We start from the raw sequence: 23954 nt of genomic DNA, 5'->3' as shown, positions 1-23954 counted from the left end.
CAAAATATAATTTCTATCATTTTCAAAGCCCCAGAAAACACCTACATTTCCCTGTTACTATTTGACACATTCATTATTCATTCAATATCTGTGGCATCAAACACCCAAACCATTTGATATTTTATAATATTTCACATTCGATTGGTGAAATACTATTGACATTAACTATTCAGCAAATATTTAACAGAACTTCTATATCCCACTGGTCAGAAACAACTTTTATTTGAATAATGAAAAATAAAGGGCATATTGTATGTAACAAAAGTAAAATTAAAATGACAAAGCTTAGAATGAAAAGAGCACAACAAAGAAGATACAGCAATCACATAAACGCCTTTTGAAAAAGTAGGTTTTTAGATCAGATTTAAAAGCACCTAAGGCAGCTGAGTTCCTGATCTCTGTTGGGATGGTGTTCCACAGTTGTGGAGCACAGCAAGAAAAGGAAACAACAAGCGAGAATCAGCTGAGCCAACATCACATGTACCAGTCAAAACACAAAACATATTGGATAGACTATAAGATGCCATTTTATTGTATAGCTTTCAAAGCAAGCAGCATGGTTTTAAAACCAACTTGGAGCCTGACAGGAAGCCAATGCAAAGACTCCATTGGAGAAGTGCTGTGATACTGTATGTAATCGCCTGTGCTGGGAAATCAGGATTCTAGCTGCCAAATTCTGAACATATTCTACATGGTCAGGTGAGAGAACACATTGCAATACACAATCCTGGTAAATATAAAACAAACACTTACAGTACTGCTATAGACAATGTAAAGCCACATTATGAAATGTCTTGGAAATGTTTCCAACGTGAAAACGAATGAAAGATTTTGCATTTAAAGTTCAAAAGTCAATCCATAATCAAAACTCACCCCTTTACTCTTCATTGTGGGATGAAGAATGTTTGGACAGTGCTTTCCAAGGTACAAGATTACAACATTGATTCAAAGTAACTCTTTGGTGTGTCAAGATATTAGTTCCCCCTCCTTAAGGGTGCTCCAGCCCTTTCACTTAAGACTTCATTCTCTGCACCTGTTTCCCATTCCCAGCCCACCTTAAAAGCCAGGCGCTGACGCTCTTCCGGGCTCTGCATCTGGTTTCCATATCGTGCGAGTCCGGGACCTGGAAGCGCCTGGTCCCGTTAAGGTTTTAACCTCTGTTCCCGTTCCCGTTCCTGTTCCTCGTCCGCCGGTTCCGACCCGGCCTTCGTGGTTTTTAATTCTTTCTTCTGATGGATCTTCTGGTTTTGGACTTACTCGTTTGTTTTGGATATTCCCTAAGGACTACTCTCTCGGATTGTTCGCCTCGGCCACACCTCCCCCGTGCACCAGCGCACCTTGGACACGCCCCCCTGTCTTCAGCCCCGTTTTCCTGCATGACGTTTCCCTAGTGTTTCCCCACTCCGTCGGACTGTGTCGTCCGCATAGGGTCCGGAAAGAACTGTTCGTTACAAGGTGGGACTGAGTTACAGTATGTAAACTCATGCCTTATCTCACTTTGATATTTTGTATCATCTAAACTTTTATATTACAAATACAGAGTAGTGAGCCAGCTAACCTGGTAAAAGTTATAGTGTAGATAATTTTTTTTTTATTATAAGCCACATTAAAATGATCATTCAGACCATGTTCTGTAATTGTAGCATTTGTACTACATGTAATTGTAGAGGTGATGTACAGTATAAATACTAAGTAGCAGAAAGTTCCAATATTGAACTATAGGGAACACCAAGCAACCAAAATATCTGAAATACATCACCAAGAGAAATAAAAAACTGAATTAGGAAGGTAATATTTAGACCTTAGTATCTTTCTGTTAATTCTTCTTTATTTAACAATATAGAGTACTTGGTGCAATAAACCAATTCGTTTTAGGATATCTTCAACTGAAACTTTCATTTCCATTTACAATATGCAGTAAACCTGTAGTCTCTTTCCCCTAAACATTATGGTTCTGTAGTAAGTATGTATTCCATATATAAACAAAATAAAAAGAGTGCAAAGGTATATTATTTCACTGATGCATCAGGTGTTACACTGTAACTGTGAGTTGGTAGGGCTGAGGATTAAGAGTCTATGTAATCCGCTGCTATTTGGTAGCAGAAAATGAGCTGATTCTGTGTAGGGAAAAAAAAAAACATATGAGGAGGTATGAAAATTCCTGGATTCTTGCAAAATGTAAAAAATGTCAGCTGATGATTCTACACAAATGTTTTGTAATGCTGACATATTCACAAAGCATGGTTGATACATTTTTTATATCCAATAAAACTGCATAGGTCCTTTAACATTATGGTGTAGTATGTACTGTATGTGTTTATTGTCATTGCAATTATTCACTACATTACAGCATTTTGAAAGTTCACACATACTAAAAAAATATGTAGAACTTTATAATAAGTGGTATTCTTCCAACATTCTTCAGAATTCAAGTTACAGATTAAATACTAAAAAGAACTGCTCTGGACCAAATTCCAGAAAATTAATTAACTACGCATTATGTTTTAGTTTTATTTTCCACAGTTTCACCACAAATATTCTGGGATTTCAAAATAACTTTTCCTTGAATCACAATGCATTCTATATTTTTTTCAGATAAATATCTAACAGGCATGTGAATCATCAGTCGGAGTAGACTGTACATTTCTTTTGGATTTCAAATCAAGGATTCTGTATGTTTTCTCCCTTATTTTGCTTAATATTTTTTTTATAGTCATGGCAGGGTTATGATAAAAAAATAGTTGAAATTAATAGTTGCATTCCACTGGGAAACCAACTTCTCGTGCAATATGAGTTACACTTACAGTATTTATTTCTGTAAGACACATTTTTCAGTAAATCAAACCAATACAGTACCATTTGTTTGGTTAAACCGAGCTTCAGTGTGAAAAAGATGACAGGATGAGATTTTACAAGGCTCACCATATCTTTGATGATTTGAGGCCGCACTCTTCGCAACATCTTTACAGCCTGAAACACATCAACCTGTCCTTCGGACTGCAGCTGTTCATGCAGCAGGCTGGCCACACAGAAGAGACCACTCCGGCAAGCCCCATCCCTGTGCACAAATAAACCAGGTGATGACTATACTGTATCAAACATGACTTACCATCCTTTATGCTGCTAAAGCAGGTTAAATCCCATATTATACTACCATGTACAACTTGTTCTCTTCTTTCATTAATTAACTTTTCCTGATTTATTCTTTGTCTCTTTTGCCCCTTCTTAGAAATTTAGGATTGGATTGCACAATTGGATACAAACAGAGGTGAATGTAAGTTGATCAAGCCAAACGCTGCACAAAAGTTAGAAAACAGTGCCAGTATGCAGTACAGTACCTGTAGAACATTTTACCTAAACTGTGTGTAGAACGGTGGTACTGTAGGTAGAGACAAGATTTTTGCTCTTGGGGGATCTGCATTCCTCAGAAAGCCTTCAGGAACAACCTGTTGCTCTAATTTACTTGATCAAATGAAGAAGGACAATTGTTTGGGTAACAGTTAAACACCAGGAAACTGTGGGATTTCAGTGGTTTGTCAATCTCTGCTTTCTGGAAAGAGCCTCTGTAATGGACTGGAGGTAGAAGGAAGGAAGGATTTCCATGCCAGTAAGCAACGTAGCCAGTTATATCTCAAGAGGACATTTGAAGAAGTTCAAAAAGAGCTAGACTTTTGTTTGTGTTTAGAGTTTAATTACACTATAAATAAAGATAAATGTTTTTTTTATATCATGGCTGTGTATGTGTGTGTCTTCCTGAGACTTTTAATACTTGTTTAGCTTCCTCCATTATTTATGACTTTGGATCTCTCAGCCTTTTTTTTTCATTTGATTACAGATGGTGAACTGAATTTTCAGCAAACCCATCTTCGTGTAATTTCAGGTGAATTATTGCAACAGCTTCGGGATAGAACAACTGCTGTAGGCAAGTTTCAAAATTAAAGATGAGCAGTGACAGGGACTGGCAGAGCAGTGCTGTCCACTCATCCTGTATAACTGATTTGTTGTTCATTCGCAGTTTGTCTATGCTGTGGAGGTATGGCAACACAATGGTGATGCAGTCTACATGACTTAAACATGCATCAGTTTGGTACTATTAAGTAGACAGGAGAAAAATATCATCCCAGAAATGTCTTCTTTACAAAATGATACTTTCAATCCTGGATTTAAAAAAAATCATTACGATCACTGTCTCTTCCTATTGTTTTATCCTTGGGCGTAGGTTAACCTTTTCATGGTTAAGAAACATGGAAAACAATTCATAAATGCAGCCCTGCCTTGTGCAACAACGTTTAACAAGCATGGTAAAAGACAGATGACCCTTTAGGAAAGTTTAGCAGGAGAATAGTTTTTGCTGGTGATCGGAGAGAGAACATGAATCATAAACTCCCTATTGCTGTCTGCTGCTTCCCAAATGTCAAGCGTGGCCCTTCATTTTAATAGACTAGCATGGAAATGTCAGAGAATCATCCAGCATGCGAAACAAAGCTGTCAATCACTGGTAAGATCTACAAAAACAAACAAGTCTGGGATTGTTCCATTAACCACCACATCAGGGCAGGAGATGTGATAGAGTTTGTTGGGGATAGAAATTTCAGAACAGTGCCAGTGAGTTCACTTCTATTTGTGTAGCCCCCTGGACAAGCGTAAGACTGAAAGTTGATTGGTTTCCATCACCATTTCTGTACTCATGTTTACATTAGGATCTACTTGAGAAAAAGAGCTGTGTACTCATTTAGCTCTAGAATGTCAATGAAAGTCACACATTAATAATTTTATAGGTTATAAAATTACATTTTGTGGCTGCACGTGGCAATAGATGAATGCATTATAATAACTGTGCCAGGAAAGAACACATTATAGCAAGAAAATGAAAAAATACAGAGCAGCAGTACATCTACTTGGATTGCAATGCTTCATTTCCAGTTTTGATGCATACTGTATGTCTTTAAGTTATGTTACAGAAACCATTTATTTTCTCCGTCATTCTGAATTGTTAAATCTGTACATTGACAGTTTGGAATCATATCACAAATAAACGTGCAAGTTTTGGAGATCTCTTAAGGTGATCTGAGGTGGTGGGAGCTGACCTGCACATGACAAGTGTAGGAGTTTCTTCATTGCCCTCCCTCTGACACTCTTCTCCATAGCTGCACATACTGATGATCGTGGCACGTGTCTTGGGAAGGATGTCTTTTTCTGGCCAGTTGTTCAGCTGAAGCATTTTTATTTGCAGAGCTTCTGCAAATGATTTCTGCAGCAAAAGCAAAAACATGAATATGTGAGCAATTCAGTGTTGAGTGATCTCATAAGAGGAATTTGATTAAAATGATGATGTTCTAGTTTTACTGAGTTGTGCGTGTATCTCAAAAGCATTAAACACTCATTTAATGACATGCACGTGGCGTTTTGTTGAGGAAGAAAATTGATAATTATCTGGGATTTACCTTTTGCATGTGTATGGATTTTCACTAAATTGTTTTATTGACTGAAAATCAGTCATCTGGAAAAGGTAAAAACTTGGCAGCAAAAAGACATTCACATAGGAAATATCGTATCTTTTGTGAGTAAAAAATAAACGTTGGATATACAGTATGTGCTGCATATATTTCACTACATTATAACATGCAAAGTCCAGCTCAGAAAGATAATCTATGATTGGTTTCCAAGGGGATAAAGAACATGATATTGTTTTGTGTTATTTTTTTCTAAAATAGAAGAATATAAAATATCTCCTTTAAATTGTAGTATAGAGTGTAAAATTGATAAATAAATACTAATCGGTGAAGTAAATCATGTAAAGCTAACCACCTTTCTATGCTGATAAAACCTTGAAATTATTTTTGTATGAATTTTTTACAGTGTGGTGCGAGAACAGTAGATGTAAATACTGTTGTTCTCTTTTCCCTTCAGCAGCATCCTGTGCTCTGTCAGCACACAGGTAAAAACAGTTTTGCAGATTTTTAACAGACCATACTGTACGTCACGCCCTCTGCAGCCAGAGGGAGCTCCTACTCTGTCCTGTCCCTAGTTTCCTGTGCTTTGTTGTCCTTCCGGTGTCTCTCTCTCTGGGGCTATATATTTCCGGGTCACTGATTCCCCTTCGCTCAGCATTGACGTTCGGATGTCCTGAGACCCGCCTAGCATCCAGGTTGCCCCACGTCCGCTGCCTGAGGGCTTTGGTTTCTATTCGACTCCTGAACTGCTGAGCCTGGGCTAATCCCCATTCCACTGCTGCGCATACAGTATGGGTCTTTTTCCGCTCTCCTGCCTCTCCACGGTTCGTCCCTTCTGACATCCGTGACACCATCATTGGGAAGTACAGTACTTGACAAAAGTGTACTTTTCTGTCCTGCAGGAATGTTCTCCAGAAGGGGGTGAGGAATTAAGAAATGTTAAACTACTCTTCTTAAATCTTTCTTGCTTCTCGGCAAAGAATTAAACTGTTCACTCTTTTGGGCGTCTGCAAGCATACGAAATAAACGACTCTTCTTTCACGGACAGCGGGACTCTGTCATTTATATGACACAACAGACACAATGGGCACAGTGTCACCTGTTTGGTATGGCTGAGCTTTAGTGTTCTGGAGGTGAAGCCATCCTTTATTTCCTCACTGCAAAGGCTGACAGTGAAAGGACCGTGAGTGCAAAATCCAGACTCTGGCCAGAACACAGGGAAAGCCTATGTGGACAATGCATAGGAAAGTTATTGTAGTACACATTCGGACATGGTTTTATTTTTCATTATTAACCACATGAAATAGTTAAAATATTGAATGTTCTAATTTAACTCTCATATATATTTTATATTACTGTATATTCTGGAGAATTAAATTGTGTTTGGCTCTGGGTTTTACGACCACTACCAGGTTTTCTTATTATGTGCTGTATGGAAGGACTGATAAAATGTATCTGCTACTTGGATGACTACCAGAGATAATAGACAGGCTTTTCAGGAGAATTCTTCAGCACACCTCCTGTTTTTGTATTCGCTAAACCTCACAAAAAACAAATCCTGATCTGATAATATTCCAAACACCAGGGTAGTCTCATAAACTGCTATGCAGGTGTTATTCTATGTAACTTTCAGACAATACACGAATAAACATTTACCAGAATGCAGTTACAATACACATTCATATTAATATTTTTACACATCATTATTTAATATCCCATGTACAATGACGTGCAAAAGTATTCAGATCTATCCTGTATTGTTTCATTTTGTGAAATTACAAAATTATACTGTAGATACACATTTTATCAATTTAAACTTTCAAAACTCAGATTTGTTTTTGCTGATATTAACTTAATATAAAAAATAAATATGTTTAATGCACATGTGTTCGGACATGTGGACTCAAGTATCTTTGGCAGCAGTTATAGCTACAAATCTTGTTGGTAAGGCTACAGTATACTACATTTGCCTACTGGCTTGGTGCAGTTTTTACCCATTCTGCTTGGCAGATTTGTTTAGGCTCTTTCAGGTTAGTTGAAAATTGTTTATGGACAGCAATTTTCAATGTTTTCACAGATACTAAATAGGATTCAAATCAGGACTTTGACCGGGCCTCAAGGTTATGTATACTTTCTTATTCCTAAACCACTCCAGTGCAGCTTTGGCCTTGTGTTTTGGATCTTATGTCCTGTTCAAAGGTGAATTTTTTGCCATGGATTTAGATTTGAAGCTGTTTTTTCTGTGAAATTTCCCAGTATTTTTCTCCACCTATGTTCCCATTAGTCCTGACAAACTTCTCAGTCCCTGTTGATGAGAAGCAGAACTATAACATAATGCTACCACCACCATGCCTGAAAGCACTTTGGTCTTCATGGTACAATCTTTGAAATTCATTACATGACTGTGGTAGACATTTGACAATTGTGAAATTATGTGGACCACTGTAATTGCACACAGATAGAGGCCACTCAATTAAATGTGTCTTAAGAAGGTACTTCAGTGTACCACAATTAAATTATTCTTTCATGGTATCTATTTACTTCTTCATATATTTGTTTTTGCTTTAAATGTGTGGAGTAGGTTGTGTAGTGTGTGTAACAAATAGTAATTGCACCTTTAAAGTGTCTTGATTGCAAGCTTTAAAGCAACAAAATGTGGAAACTGTGCAAGATTCTGAATACTTTGGCACTGTATGCTGTAACTTGACATTTTTATTTTATTTGCACATACTGTATTTTTGCAAGTCAAAATACTTATGTTGGAGAAATTCAAGCAGAGAGCTACATTAGAATGTACTGGCTGGAAAAGTGCAAGTTAAGGTTGATTCCACAATGCGAAATAGAAAGCAGAAACACAACATGTTGGCTGTTGAGCATTCTAATCTACATGTAAATACTGAATTATTCAAATCTAAATCTAAATCTAATCTAATCTGTAATTTAAATACATTCGGTGTCTCAAACAAACCTCATCTCTGTTTTTGGGTATGCCCATTATGACCACAGTTGTGCATTTGTAGTCATAAACCAGCGACCAGAAATCAATGATGGTCTCCTTTAGGGGAAGCTGGGTGATAATGAATCTGTTGTTCCTTGTTAGGCTCTGCAAAGTAAATAACATTATGTTAAAATGTGAAAAAAAAATGTTTACATTTAGTTATAGGGGGAGCATGTCTTGCCAGATGGAAATTACGCAAAATAAGAAAGAAGAAGAAGAAGGTAGTTCTCACAATTACTTGGTGAAACTGCTAGAATTTCCCTGTGTTTGTGTTTACCAGCATTCTAGGCTGGGACTATACAGAATATTTAGATTTTGGTAACACTTTACTACTTGAAAGGGGCTAAGAACAGGCTTCATAAACACAGCACAAAATGGTAAAAAGATCACATAGCAAAAAAACTTTTGTCTATCTATACTGGGACCAGTGTCAATGAGCTCCTTGTCAACTCTCAAATTATTAATGGCATCTATGATCATTTTCACCTGACTTCTTTGCTCTTACTCTTTTTTCTTTCTCATTACGAACTGTTACAAAAATGATGTCCCTGCATTGTCATTTGCACAAATGTCTATAAAGGATTATATTGTGTTGGGAGATGTCTGTGAAGGAGTTATGAAAGTATTTTTTAGCCCTTGTCAAGGAAAGCATTACTGATAATTTTCTCATACTGTGTATCTGAGTATAAATTTTATATTTTTATTTTTCCTAGGTTATTCTTTAAGAGACGCACTGTCTTAAAGGTGGAAATAATTTTATTTTTATTGTTTTATGTTCTTAAAACACAAATCAAATAATTGAAACGATTGGGATGCTCGGTGACTATTTGTTTGAGAAATTCTCCTATTGGTTCTCATTAATCAAGTCTACCTTGGTCAGTTTCCTGATCACTTGAATAACCAGAACAGTAAGAAGAGAAATATACTGTACCAGTTCAAAATAAAAGTGGCCACATGAAAATATGAAGAGTGTAGTATTGCTAACGGAAGACGAAAATATTGCAGGATTTAAAAATAAATCCACTGAATGAATTGAAAACGTACTGTAGCTACAGTAAAAAGCACACTACTACTTGGAAGACATGAGCGCTAATTTTTGTAATAAATACAAAACAAAAGCAGCAAGAGAAAACTCACATCTGCAAAAACAGCATTAACATAACCTGGAGACCCATCAGGGCCCATGACTGACATCAGGGGGCAATGATGTCCATCCACTGAGAAAGAAGGAGAGTTAGTGCTTCACATTTATTCCATCATTGTTAATAAGTCACGTGAGTGATAAGTAATAAGTCACCAGCTCTATCATCTTTTGTGGTGGTGTCTATGTAGGCTGTTGTTCAAGTTCAAGTAGGTTGTTGTGTCAGCATGCATAGGTTGCAAAGGAACAGGTCAAGGTTTATTCCACGTTGAAGAGAAAAGAAAACAGACACATTGTTTCGGCTGTGGAGCCTTCTTCAGGTGTCACCTTCAGGTGTCACACTTGAAAAAGACTACACAGCCAAAATGTTGTGTCTCTTTTCTTTTCAGCATGGAATAAACCTTTCCCTGTTCCTATGAATTAAACTACAATGTACAAAACCCTCAAATATTTTGAACAACAAAAATTATTTTTACAATTATTACCTGCTTTGTGATCACAATAATAGTTAGACTTCATTATACTGGTATAAAATGTAGTACATAGGTACTGTAGATACAGTACACTTTGCTACACCGTTGTACAAAGTATTTTATTATTGCCCTGCTGTGTGGCATTAGTGTGCTGGAAAACCATGAACTGTGATGTATGAAAGAGCTGACTACAAGAGGTTCATTTAGAACTTTGATCTCACTCAGTCAAAAAGTGTATGAAGCAAACATTCTATCCTTGTTTTATGTTGTGTAGTTAATCTAGTTCATAAGGATCACAAAATCACACTATTAGACAATTAGAGGACAACAATGTCTACTTCGGCAATCATTTTACCAAATCATTTCACCTCTTATGTAACCATGTTTAACATGAAATCAGTTCATACACTATAAACTTTAGTAAAACTGTAACATCATTTATTTAAACAATGTTTTTAAGGGCAATGAAAACCATGAATGAGCCAGTAAAAAAAGAGGCTCCTATGATGATTCAAAATTGATAGTCAGCCAAGAAACACACTGAACTGCTTTCAGCTCTGCCAGTACAAACAAATATAGGCTGTCATAATTACAAATCTGCAGGAAGATAAGATTATTAAAAGATACACACATTCATGCAAATTACTAATTAGCAACACTTCCTTGACTCAGTCAGTCAAAATATGTTTGAAGCAAACATTCTATCCTTGTTTTAGGTTGTATAGTTAATCTAGTTAATAAGGGTCACACAAATATGACTATTAAAACACTGGTAATTGATTTAATGCAATTTAAAGACAATATTACATGCAACATAAAATATTCTGGTAAAAAGTACGGTTTAAGCAAAGTGTGTATTAACACAAAATAAATACTGTACTACATTAAATCCATTAATTCATTACAGAAAATACAGCTTTAGCATTTATAAAGTTATATGAGAGCCATTGTAAAGAACAAAACAATTTCAAACAGCTACAGTATGACATTCAATCCTAACATTTCTCTAAAAAGAGGAAACATACTTTACTTCATGTTTCATTTTTGTGTGTAGCAGACTATATCCTGCATAATATGGTTAAGTTGTGTATATGGTTTTGCACAAAAAAATTATGTGAACAGTTTAGGACTCTTATATAATGGAGGTGGCCACTCCTGTAATACTTGATATCACAGAAAGCTCTGACTTTCACTTTCACATATCTTTTGTTTTTGTTTTTGCTTTGGAAACACATTTTTACATTTACATTTAAGGTTAGCATCTCATGGATGAGGAATTGAAAAAGAGGAAACATTTATCTAAAAGTGCTGATACAATTGGGAACTGTACCGATTGGTTTTCAGCATGTTCTGCCATAGTTCCACTAATTCTCACCTGGTAAAATGCTGAGGTCTCTGTTCTTTGACTTATTATTAGGCTTTAGGGCTTCACAATGTGGACTGGCCATGAAGACCTCTGATAACCTATCCAGTGCCTGGAAGAGAAATAACATTCCATAGAGGGAAAGATCATAAATGACACTGTAGGGTCTATGTCATTTTTTTCAGATGAGCACAGGAAATAAAATAAATAATACTTGAAACATGCAAAATGTGTTTCAGTCATTTTTTAATTAAAAAGTCAAAACTGTTTACATTTTTTTACATCTGATACAGTTATTCAAGAAAAGTATAACAACACGTTTGGGTGAAAATAATGAAATCCTTGATGGCTTAGGTAATGGAAAAGGTTCCTTTTGAGGTTGAAATAACAAATCAACCATTTAAGGTCAAAAGTTAAAAACAAAGTTTATTTTGACAACTAAAGAAAGCTTTTTGTTTTTCAGAATAAAGACAAAGCCTCTCTGAAAAACAGGCAGTTTTTGAAGTGTTTTCAAACAGGTACTGAAGATGGCATCATACAACTTCACAGAAAAACAAAAATCCTTTGTATGGCATAAATCCATACCCAATTTTAAATCTTCTTGTCAGTTGCTAAGATACCACCACAAGGTGACCTAGAGGGGACTTTTGATAGATGTAAGTTTCCTTGTGGTAAAAAAAACAGCAGCTTATTTCTGTCAACAGCAGTGTCATCAGCAAATATAGATCCCCATCTGGAAACTGTTTCTACCATGGTAGGGGACTTCAACCACCGCAGCCGTTAAAAAATGCTACCATAATACTTTCAACATGTCTCCATTCCCACTAGAGGCAATAACACACTGTAACACCACCATTAAAGGAACATACTGCTTCATTTTACATCTACATTTATGGAAGTCTGACCACGCCTCCGTGCTCCTTCTTCCTGTTTACAAGCAGAAATTAAAGAGAGCACCACCTGAGCTGGTCACAGCCTTAAGACTGTGCTGTGCTGGTCAGACGCTGAGCTGGTCACATCTTACATCAACTACTGTGTGGACAGATGTGTTCCTACCAGGAAGATCTCAACACAGTATATCCCAATTAGAAGACCTGGATGAACAAAGACATTCGCTGCAAAATTATAACCTTGCAGGCTATCAGAAACTACAAAGGCAACACCAGTGGTATTTCCTCCACTAATACTGTACATCTCTACCAGATGAGCTATCAAGGCTCCCAGTGAACCAAGGCACTTTGTGTTGCAACTCTCTAAACATGAGGTGTGCAGTATAGAGATTGAACAACCGTAAAGCAGCCTGCCCAGATTGTGTCTCCCCTCATGTCCTTACACATCCTTACTGCAAAAGCTGACTGCAATGCCTCAGACTCAATACACATCTGCACTATGCACTTTTTATATGGTCTACCATTTTGTTCTCTCACTACTACATATTTATTGTCCCACAACATATTTATTGTTCCTGTTATTATTTATGACATTTCTAATGTACTGTCCACATTTTGTGGTGTTCCATGTTGCACTGTGTATGTCCTGAGAGATCCAGCTTAGGCTTACAGGCAACTAACACAACAAACTGCCTGATACCTCATTTTCATTTAGCATGTGTGCAAAGAAAGCACGAAAAACTTCTACAAAAACAACCTGTGCTTACTTCTGCAACTGGGTATATGATTATATAAAAGCAATCTTGTATTACTTTGACAATGCAATAAATTTCCATTCCTTCACGATTTGGATTGAGTCAACTACAAAAGTCAGCAAATGGCCTGAGGAAGGCCAAAGTAGGTCCATTTCATAACGGAACAGCTCCATCGCAAAACCACTCAAGCAAAATAAGTGCAGTTTATTTACAGTGCTCCCAGTCCCCTGCATCAGAAAACAAACCCCCCCCAGAAAAAACAAAACTAACTCTTTACATGAAGATAAATCCTCCTTATTGCATCCTCTCTGTTTTCAGTCACACTAACTGACATACTGACCACCTCTTAGGCTGAGGAGCCAGCTTAAATAGCTTGTAAGCCCCTCCTCCTCTGGAACAAACCATTTCTCCAATTCAATGCATGGTTTTTCCCATCTCCTTAAATAAGCCTTGAGAAGTGGGGTTAGATTTGGCCTTCTGAGGTCACCATAGGCTGACCCACTCTGGAAGTACTGACACCAAACAAACAGTGAGTATCATCCATTTTGAGAGTACTCTCCATTCATTCATACCTGTGCTTAAATATGTGAATGTATATAAAATTAAGTAATAGCAGTTACTAGTCAAGCTCTGAGTGTGTGCTCTCAGGAACTTATCTAGCAACTGCTCAATGGAAGGTGTAAGAATATATATTTCCTGTGCTATCTGTACCTTGTGACAGGCTCCTCTGTCACATGCTCACTGGTGTTTTCTTTCAGCATTTGACCTACATTAAACTGAATAAAATTCATTTGCATGTCCTCTGTATTTTTGCTTGGATTTCCCTACAGCTTTCCACCACCTTCCAAAACATATTGTCAAGGCTGGTCTGTCTAAATTGTCTGTGTGTCATCATTAGACTTGTGGCCTACCAAGGACAGATGGGAAGTCTCATCTAGCATGCAAACCTTACCAGGAATCAATGGCTTTCTGACAGTAGATATTACTTGCAGGACAAAAAGATGCATATCAAAATTTCATCTGTGGATTGCTTGACTTTACCTGCAACTCCATCTGGTAGCCAGTGAGGTGGGAGTGAGGGTTCTCCTTCTGAAGCTCATGGAGCCGCTGCTGAATTTGGGAGGCAGGAAAACGGGTATCTCTACAGAGGAGAGCCTCCAGCAGAATGTTGTAGATCAACATGTACTGCTTCTGGGGGAAGAAGAGAGATGGGTTATACAGAATGTAAAGACAGCAAGGGGAAAGAAGAAAAAAGGTTCAGAAATTGTCTGAGAGAGGCAAGGGGCTATGGGGAGATGTGCAGGGAGATGAACCAGGAGTTTTAATGGAGAAAAGCAGGGAACCTGTGTTAAAGAGATCTACAGGAGATGAAGAGGTTGGCTGAGTTGTAGAAACTGGTTTAAAGTTCAAGCTCCTGTAGATCTTGAACTTCCATTTTCACTTCTTCAGATCAGGGTGGCCTACCCCTGCTATAAACAGAACAGCGATGTGTAGAAACAAGAGAAAAGGAGACAGAAGCAGGTAACACAGTAATGAAAAGGAGGGAAAGAGTGACACCAGGGAACAGTGTGAGAAGGAGCTAATGTTGTTTGTGGAGATGACTGGAGAGTGTGACTGCAGGAGAGGGAAAACAGGAAGGGTAGTTCAAGGATATGGATAGAGTCACCTCATTTTGCACCATGCCCTCCTTGTTTTTCCTCAGGTTGGAGACACACTGGAGCACGTCCACCCTGTGTCCCATCTCAGCCGCAGCTAGGAGCTGGTGCACTGCCAGGAAGGTGCCCGTACGCCCAATCCCTGCACTACAGAAGCAGCCATTGCAGGATCACATACAGAATTTTATTTTGCGGAAAAACTTTGAGTTAAATCATATATTGATAAATCTTAGAATGCACATGAACTGTTATCCCCTGGTATTCCCCTGATAGGGGAAATGATATTCACTATCTTTGCACTAATTAAGAACAGGCTTTTAACCTGACTGAAATTTTATACCCCAAGCTAGAGGAAACTGAATATTGTATTGACACAGAAACACTAAATTTGGATTCCAATGTCCAATGAGTGAGTTAAATATCTCTCCTATTATGAATAATTTTTTTTCTTTGTTTTCTTGATCTTGAAAAGAAAGCCTCACCTGTCTCTTAACACGCTCTTCATTTATGACAGACTGATTTTTTCCCAGGCCCTGACCTGGCTCTTAAGCTGTTGTGCTAATATACAGTATAAGTACTGTATACTGCATATGTTACAACCACCGGTCCTCTGAGTATTTCTCGCAAATGAGCTTATCGGTTTCAGCGTATACCTATTAACTACAAGCACCGCTGCACGTGTTGACCATCACCCATGGCCGTTCCTCATCAACTCCTATCCAGTACATGCCATACTTAAACCCTCTGTACGCACTGCTCTAGGCTCGGTCTAGAGCTTCTACCTCACTTTTTCAACCGCCTTCTCTGATCGTCTCTTTTGGATTTAGACCTCTCTGCCTGTTCTTTGACCATGGCTTTGCCTAACGGATTGGATTGGATTTCTTTGAGGACTCCGCTGGATTCTGTCCCCCGTTTCTTGTTCCTTGACCTCGACCCTGGCTTATAGTTCGGCTTTGGATACCCCGACCTTGCTTGTGCCTATTGTCTCGACCCTCTCTCGTACACTCTCTCTTCTCTGCATAGGATCCTAAGATATTTCGTCTTGGCTGCCCTAACATTATAATACAATACTTATATAATATATATTGTAAGTGATACTGTATGTCTAAGCAAAGCAAAGTTGTTGTAAAATGAAGAAGAATTTGGTGTTAATGTATTGTAAATATATTTAATTGAAAAATAATAGGACCAAATGTCAAAAACGAATCTGCAAACAGTCAAAATGTGTAACAGGACAAGCTGAATGTTAATTAAGTCTTCTCAAAAATCAGTTCAATTCAAATTCGTATAGTAAATGTACAGACGATGGTTGAAGCTCCACTAGTGAGCCTTTGCAAATTCATACAAAGAGTTAAAATAACTGGCAGGCTCCAGGATTAGACTTTTTCATGACTGCTTAAAAACTGTCAGTGTATATTGTACACCTGGCATCTTAATTTGTGCTACACTTAAATTTCAAAATAAACAGTTTTCAACTTTCTCTTTTCGAATGGTTTCCCAGTGCAAGTTTTATTTTGTTATTGAAATCCACTGTATATTTTATTTTTTTGCTGAAGGGAGCTTGAGAATTTTAGGCATCTTGTTATTTTTATTTTCCTTAATTACAAGTTTTGGGTGAAGGAAGGAAAAAAAATACCAGGCAATTTTCCAACGTCTTGTCGGAATGTTTTTTTATTTTAATTACAGCCATTGTATATACATTCTTAACATATTTATTTTCTGTTTCAGGACTAAGATTTTCACTAAGATTTAATTCAGCATATATTATGCATTTAGCTAATAGACATTTATTTATAGAGCTTGAAAAATGTAAATACTGTATCTAGGGTTCCTTGACTAAAATGTAAAAATTTTGCTTGTATCTTTTTTATCTAATATTCAGCATTATGATGTGTTGCCTTTTCATCAGATTATCCTATCCTGACTGAGGTCATTAATAAGCTAAGGAAGACTTTTGATACAACCTTTGACTTTAATATCCAAATACTAGTGTATACAAAACCATGCAGATTCTTGTTTTGCGATATGTTCAAACCCTCAACACTACCTCCCTGTATTTCTGATCAGGTGAAATTGTTTTGGTTTTTGAATCCAAATAAAATTTTGGATTTCATTCATGTCGATTTTAACCAGTGCCATTCTATAATAGGTGCACTTCCCTGTTCTACAAAAAAAATCATTTGTACCACATTATGGTAATGTGACACATAAGGCAATTCAATGCTATAAATACAGCACCAGCTAAGCTAGCAGGGAACTCATAACCACAGATAAAAAAAGATGTGCATGACTTTCTGAAAACGAGTCAGATAATGAGTCATCAGCATTTGTTACCCACCATTTATCAAGGTAGTACTGTTTAAGATAAACCCATGCATTTATGGAGTAAGCCTTTAATAATTAACAAAGACCTTTGAAAACAATCATTTTAAAAGGAAAATAACTACATTTTTGCCTTTTGTTTTCTATTATGATTGAGTGCTTGTTGGGTTTGGTCTGCGATAGGGTTCCTTCTAAATTGGGTTGAGCTTTGCACATGCAGTGGAAGGAAGACACCTGTTGTGTTAAATGTTTGTAACCGAGAGACATTTCAGAGCGTCTAGAAGGTGGAGAATATGATGCCTCAAAAATATTCTTTCATTATGATTATATTTATGTTGGTCCCACATACTGTATGCTTAAGCATCTCTTCTTCCTAAACAAGACGTTTACGGTAACTTGGGAGGATGTTCGAAGGTATAAAAAACTATCTGGAAATGCTTGGGATCAGAGCAAAGCAGGAGAAAATCACTTTTACTGTATGTTGTCCCTTTTATTCTTTCAGAAGGGGCCACTTCATTAGAATAGACCCTCTGTAAACCCTTAGCTTGCAGCATCCTTACAGCTCAAGGTTATGTAAGTGCTGATGACAAATTGAAAATATTGACTGTTTCAGATTCTGCAAGGTGAGCACATCAGGTGTGTTATCTCAATATATAGTAGTCTCACCTGCAGTGGACCACGATTGGCCCTCTGTTGTCTGCCCACCAGTTGTTTGTTAGTCTGACAAGGTGTAGGAGGCTTAAAGGTCTCCGAGGAGTGCCATGATCAGGCCAGGCTGTATAATGCAACTGTCTCACAATTCTATGTTTACAGCCCCCAACCTTGAAAAAAGAAACGATAATCTGTCTATATAGTGAAACACTTGGGCATATAAATTGCAATATAAATTGCATGTATCTCTTTCTCCTTTTGTTATTTTGGTTTTAGAAAACAAACTATTTTTCATCAATAGTGCCAGATTATGAAATGTAAAATAATGGTGTAAACACTAATCTTTTAAATAGGTGTTTAGCCAAAATAAAGAATACACAGAAATTATATGGCAGCACACTAGATGCTAGGCTAATTATAGCCTTCATTTCCTTTTTTAAAAAAACTGCATGGATTACATTTTAAATTTACATGATAAGTTATGATTTATTCAACATGAACTTTTGACATTGCTTATTCATATTCGTCACTACATTTGTATGTGTAGGTCAGGAATTAATATAAATGAAGAGCATAAATACTTTACAAATACCTTTTACACAGGTATATTGATAACTGATTTTTTTGCATATGAATAAATGACTTCAATAATTAAGTAAAACAAACAGGAGGTGACAGATACCAGAACATAGCAATGACACAAGGAGATATTAAAATTAAATTCTGATATGAAAAACATGACTTTGGAAATTGAAAGGAGTCCAGGAGATGAATATGATTAAAGCAATCAATTATATTTTTGTCATAGTATATATCATTTTTGCATTTCATTTTTATAACCATGTTAAACTAGTGTCACTGAAGAGTCAAGACAAAGGCAAAAGCATATTCAATATTTTAGGAAGAGGGTTGTTTGGTATTTACTATTTGCAGAATTTCAGTCATTTTACCTTTTGTAGTCCAAAGACTCGCATGGTGACCTCAGGATCTTTTGTCTGGGTATGCAGTGAAACTCTGAGGTCATTATAGATCTGGGACCCCTGTTCAGGCCAGTACTGCTCACATTTAGTCTGCAAATATATACTGACAAAATTCAATTCTGAACAAAAAATAGGAATTCATTTTGACTTTTACTTAGTCTATAAAAATAATAAAAAACTTCAACACTACAAATAATATGCAAACAGTATGCTGCTTTGCAAACACCCTCATGCATGTGCATAGCTTTCCTTGCTGGATTAAGAGATATCTCTAACGTGAGTCTGCCATCTGAGACATGGCTTACTGTAGATAATCTTTTCATACACAGCATGAACAGGACTCTGCTGTCAGTCTGGAAACTTAAAAGGCGAAGAAAACTAATAACTCCATAGTTTCTGGTTGACAGACTTGTCATTCTGAAGTGATCTGGAGAAATAAATGTGTAGTGTGCAATTCTCCATTCAGTGTCTGGCAGCTGTGTTAAAAAATAAATATGGACATGTTCTGTTCCCTAGCGATATTCATGTTTCCCCAAACATTAAAGTAAGTTACTGTACATTAATATTTTAAACCTAGGTACAGAACTGTGCAATTTTAAGAAATAAAGACAATGCTTTATAGCATATTCATTCCTTAAACACCTGACCTAAATCAGGCCACCAATCAGGCAACTAAATAAAATGTCATAAGTTGGGTCAAATTGTAATTATGATGAGACAAGATAAAATATTCAAAGGAAACAGAAATGAAAGCCATGCCCATAAAGTAAAAGCTTCCAAAGCCATCACAAAGAATAACAATTAATTACAAAACACCAATGCAGATTACTTCAATATTAATTGAAGTTAGTCGAGTTGGTTTAGATATGCAAGGCTTCAGAGAAACAACAATACAGCACGTGAGTAAAGGAAAGAAAAGTGCTAATGAGGATAGCCTGACATCTGCACTGATGTAAACAGGAACCAGTTGTGAATTATGACTTGCTAATGTTTGCTACAGCTTAATGGATGAGGATGGATTATATGAGATTTCACTAAAAGGAGAAAAACCATCTGCTAAAGCAATGTCACAATTCTGAAGTCAAATGTCAGCTTAAGTCATTTCCTTGAGAAGAAAAACAGTGCGCTTGAGAGGCCATTGGTGAAGCTTGTGGAGGTGAGAGAATAGAGTTGAGGGCTGGCACCACACCTGTTGGACGCCAGCAAAGTAGGCATCAGAGATGACTGTGAACAAGAAGACCTGACCCAGCACAGACTTTTACCACTGATGGCACAGTGCCCACTCCTTTTCTCTACTCCTCATCAAATTTTTCTCTTTATTCGCAGTCCTCACTTTCCCTAATACCCAGGCCCCAGTTGCGGTCCTGGCTGCTACAGCAGCTACTTACACTCCCTTTTATCTCTACTCCATGGACATCTGAGTGGTGTGGTGTGGGCCTTAGACTCTTTACCCTGCAAACGAATGTATTTGATACTTCTTTTTTTGGGAGTTCTAATAGGATAGGAGATCTTCTGTAGACTACACGATATATATATTTTCCCTCACTTCATTCTCCATCAGAGTCCCTTCAAAACACTGCACGTACTGTATAATCATATAATTGATCTAACAAAGCTGAATGCTGCATCATTTACACACCTAGTTTACTCCTCACTGCAGCAAACGCTCTCCAATCAATTCCTACAAAACTATGCAATATAAGGTACTTGGTGTTTTTCTGGTCCAGCAGTGGTATTTGGTCAGCAATGTCATTTCCTCAGTTAATGTCAAGGTACTGTAATAATTACGCTACCATTTATCTTTGTTGTCTTGTTTCATCATCATTAGAATTTGAGTAAATTCATTTTGGAAATCTCTTTTGTGTCAGTACAGGACAGATATGTGTTTTCAAGAAAGTAATACATTAATCATCATGCCCCGTAGGGCAGCAGCTTGCAACCTGCAGTAGCCGCGAAGACAACGCAGCTCCTCTCTGACTGAACGTATTCCTCACAGGTTCCAATTTCGGGTCACGTGCCAATTCACCCCTCCTTCTACCAAGCCAACTTAATTTCTAATCAGACTTAACTTCCTATAAAACACTTATACTTGCCATGGGGAAGATGCTTTGTCATTTGAGCTATCAGTTATTGCTACACTCTGCTCTGTCTTTGTGTCTCTCTGGTCTTGCAAACTAACTCTAGTAAAACCCCTGTTCTTGGTTCCCTATCTTGAACTCCAGTTACCAGAATTTGCCTGGAACCTGCCCTGCTAGTCCTTTCTGTGGCTTATCATTCCTGCCTGCGAAACGTAATGAATTAATGGAGTTACAAAAACACAGTACAGTATGTGTTACCCCAAATATCATTAGGAAATGAGGACAAACTATCAGCAAGAAACATTTCTGTTGGACACATGATTAACTCAATCACTACTATCGGTACAAGATCAGTCATTGCCTTATTGCCTTCAACCAGGTTGGTGAGCATCACAATCACTGAGGTCCTCTCCTGCCACACCATTTTCCAGAAATCGGTTATGGTGTTGGGAAGGGGTCCTGGAAAAAAAAAGAGGGTTAGCTTCACTTTTGTGGAATTAAAGTTTCTATTTCTTGACAGAATATAAATGTACTGTATTTGCATATATTGACAATCAAAACTCTGAGTTTCTTTTTTAAGAATTTAAAAAATAAATGCTTCAGATGACACAGCAGAGCTTATAAAAAGAAAACAATGGACAGATGGAGCCTGGTATGGGGATCAGTGAAAAGAAAACACATGTAAGACTAAGACTGAAAAATAACACAAAAAATAAAAAATATAGAAATACCTTGGGTGGCAATGTAGTGTTTCGGTTTCTCAAATCCCTGTAAAACAATTTAAATATTTTACTTAAAGCCCACTCAGACATGCAACATCTTATTTTCAATAAAAACAGCTGCAGTATAGCACCACATTCTTAGGGGTTTACACTGTGTCATTAAGGTTTCTCCATAATGGCCGTTTCAAACTGGCAGTATTACTGTACAGGCCGTGGAAATATTTCTGCTTCTTTCCTGTGGAAAATATTTTATGCCCTATAAGAAATAATTAACATGTTGTATCACAAATATTTTTCAATCAGAAAATAGGGATGAAGGATAACCAAAAATTGCCTCAACCAGTAAACGCACTTGCCCGAGCACACACTGAGCTCTTAAATGTGTCTTTCAGATTTCAGGAGACTTTCATTTTGTTAAGCTTGAAACTACTTATTTCTAACTTTCTTGGACTCTCGTGGCAGACTAAGACTTGAGGCATTGATTTACAAAACTATTCTTTCACATTTTTGATGCTCTAAGTCAAACCAGGTTGTTGCTGTGTTATTGGTGACACTCTTGCATTGTTTTATCACTATTTCCAATATCAATGTTTTAGTACCATTTGGCAAAAGATGACACCATCCAAGTCTGAGGAGATGTTCTTCAGATGTTAAGTTAGACCAAGGACCAGACTACATGGTTATTAAACACCCCATGTCACTCTTCATAAAACTAGAGTTGGGAACCATAGTGTGCAAACTAAAATCAACTCTGGGCTTGTTCAGTTTGGCCTGCCTAAAATGCATACTTCATGTATCTGGTAAAATTGTTAGCGTATAATGAATGTGGACACATCACATCACGAACTGCGAGGGTGAGGAAAGATTTTGTCTTCAAGTGGAACCACAAAGAGGTGCAGTGATGACATTAGTTTACAAAATGCTACAAAGGAGTCTGAGATGATGTGTGAGGCCATGTGGCTGTGAACTGTTTTCCTCTGTAAAGATTACTATGCCTATAGACAGTGCAGCATGGGTACAATGAGAGGGGAATTCATTATATAAAAGTACTAAAATTCCATTGCTCCAGGAGCAGGAGACACAGCCTTAATTTGCCATGCATGTTGGCATCCAGGTTGATGCACAGATGTTAGGGTCAAAGCAAGGTCAAGAAGATAAAAAACACTGGAATCTGAGGGATGATAGTACAGTAGAATAGTTTAAGTGCAGATGTCTGTGTGTATGGGTGGGGGGGCTGTTTAGACAAAAGAATGCAGGTGTTAGGGAAGGAGAAGCTTGGAATATCCCCTATACAGAATGATCACATACTGTAATGTCAGAGTGCGTGGAGGCAGCCAAAAGGGCACCTACAGTACAGTGACAGCAGAAAGAGAATTGAGGTCAGGGAAGGGAAAGAGGTGGCCAGCAAGGATATTGCTGATGCTGTTGTTGTGGTGGATTGGACAACTTTTTATCCAGTCAATAAAAAAAAACAAAGCTCAGCAATGTTGGGAAGTGTTGAAACAGGGTGTGGAGATGAAAAGGGACAGAAAAAGATGCAGGCTAGACATTCCCCTGAAATATTAAGGGAGCCCCTTAATGCTGGATTGAGAAAAAACAAGTTCATGCTTCCTCAGGATCCTTAGCAGCCGACAGTGGAGGAGATGACTCAGAGATGGTAAGTTGAGGAAAGACCCTGCACCATTTTGGACCTCAGCGGGGAATGTAGAGAAGAGGCCCCCTTGCTGTGAGACAGTGAGGGCTGTGAAAGAGGAGCCCAGACCTGGCACAGATTGATGCAGCCCACTTCGAGGCGTGGTATGCTCCAGTGCCTAAGAGGAATCCTGTGGATAGAGTAAACATGTACAGTATAGTGCTTGTTTTTTTCTTTTAATCATGCTGGAGTTGAGAGACTTGCTGAGTAGGCAGTAGCACTTTAGTTTAGTTTCCTTCAAGCATGTACAGTAGATGAAGAAGCTGCCATATTGCACAGAAAAGTTTGTATGTAGTGAGAACCAATACACAATTGAATCATAAGTGACAAAAAATGTTCTCCAACGGTATAGAGCAGTGGTAGACTCATGAGAAAACAGAGGTTTTGGGTTTGGTGTCGCTTTCAAATCAGCTGGGGTTCAGTGATTTACTGAGCTAGAAGCTCAGGAGTTTGGATTCCCTTGAGCAGCTGGAAGAACAAGAGGAGCCATAGAGATAAGCATGGTAACAGCTGTCTCTGGTGAGAGCAAATGCCAAATGTGAAATGAAAACATGGGAGTAAGGAAAGAGTGTGATTTTTGTATGTACACACAGTAGGTTGTTGACCTCATCCCAAACTACTTTTTAAAGATCTGTACAAAATATTTAGAGATTCTTTGAGTTCTGTACAAATGCTATCTATTATTCTTAATGTTTAAACAGCCTAATATAGTTTTGCTTACACCTTATACCTTAACTGGTATGTTTATTTAGAGGGTAAAGAGAGCATTTCATGCTGTTA

The 23954-nt window shown here is 37.5% G+C and overlaps 1 protein-coding gene across 2 annotated transcripts in view; it reads right to left on the bottom strand.

Annotated features, from left to right (window-relative positions):
• Window positions 1-211: 211 nt before the first annotated feature.
• The window catches only part of LOC107079250 (receptor-type tyrosine-protein phosphatase mu-like), a 39409-nt gene continuing 15666 nt past the window's right edge, over window positions 212-23954 (bottom strand). The window contains exons 16-28 of one of the 2 annotated variants that reach the window (XM_069187426.1): window positions 21491-21527; window positions 21121-21218; window positions 18652-18771; window positions 17717-17871; window positions 14740-14875; window positions 14115-14264; window positions 11441-11540; window positions 9589-9668; window positions 8422-8556; window positions 6553-6678; window positions 5088-5251; window positions 2923-3058; window positions 212-2117 (exon numbers count right to left, since the gene is read on the bottom strand). In XM_069187426.1, coding sequence (XP_069043527.1) covers window positions 2067-2117; window positions 2923-3058; window positions 5088-5251; window positions 6553-6678; window positions 8422-8556; window positions 9589-9668; window positions 11441-11540; window positions 14115-14264; window positions 14740-14875; window positions 17717-17871; window positions 18652-18771; window positions 21121-21218; window positions 21491-21527 — 1488 coding nt within the window. In that variant the 3' untranslated portion in view covers window positions 212-2066. The remainder of the gene's footprint in view (window positions 2118-2922; window positions 3059-5087; window positions 5252-6552; window positions 6679-8421; window positions 8557-9588; window positions 9669-11440; window positions 11541-14114; window positions 14265-14739; window positions 14876-17716; window positions 17872-18651; window positions 18772-21120; window positions 21219-21490; window positions 21528-23954) is intronic. The other variant, XM_069187427.1, reaches the window with a different exon arrangement.

This window comes from Lepisosteus oculatus, chromosome 3 (assembly GCF_040954835.1).
Source record: "Lepisosteus oculatus isolate fLepOcu1 chromosome 3, fLepOcu1.hap2, whole genome shotgun sequence".
Lineage (NCBI taxonomy): Eukaryota > Metazoa > Chordata > Actinopteri > Semionotiformes > Lepisosteidae > Lepisosteus > Lepisosteus oculatus.
The sequence above is the reverse complement of the archived record's forward strand: the minus strand, read 5'-3'. Positions and strand labels throughout refer to the sequence as shown.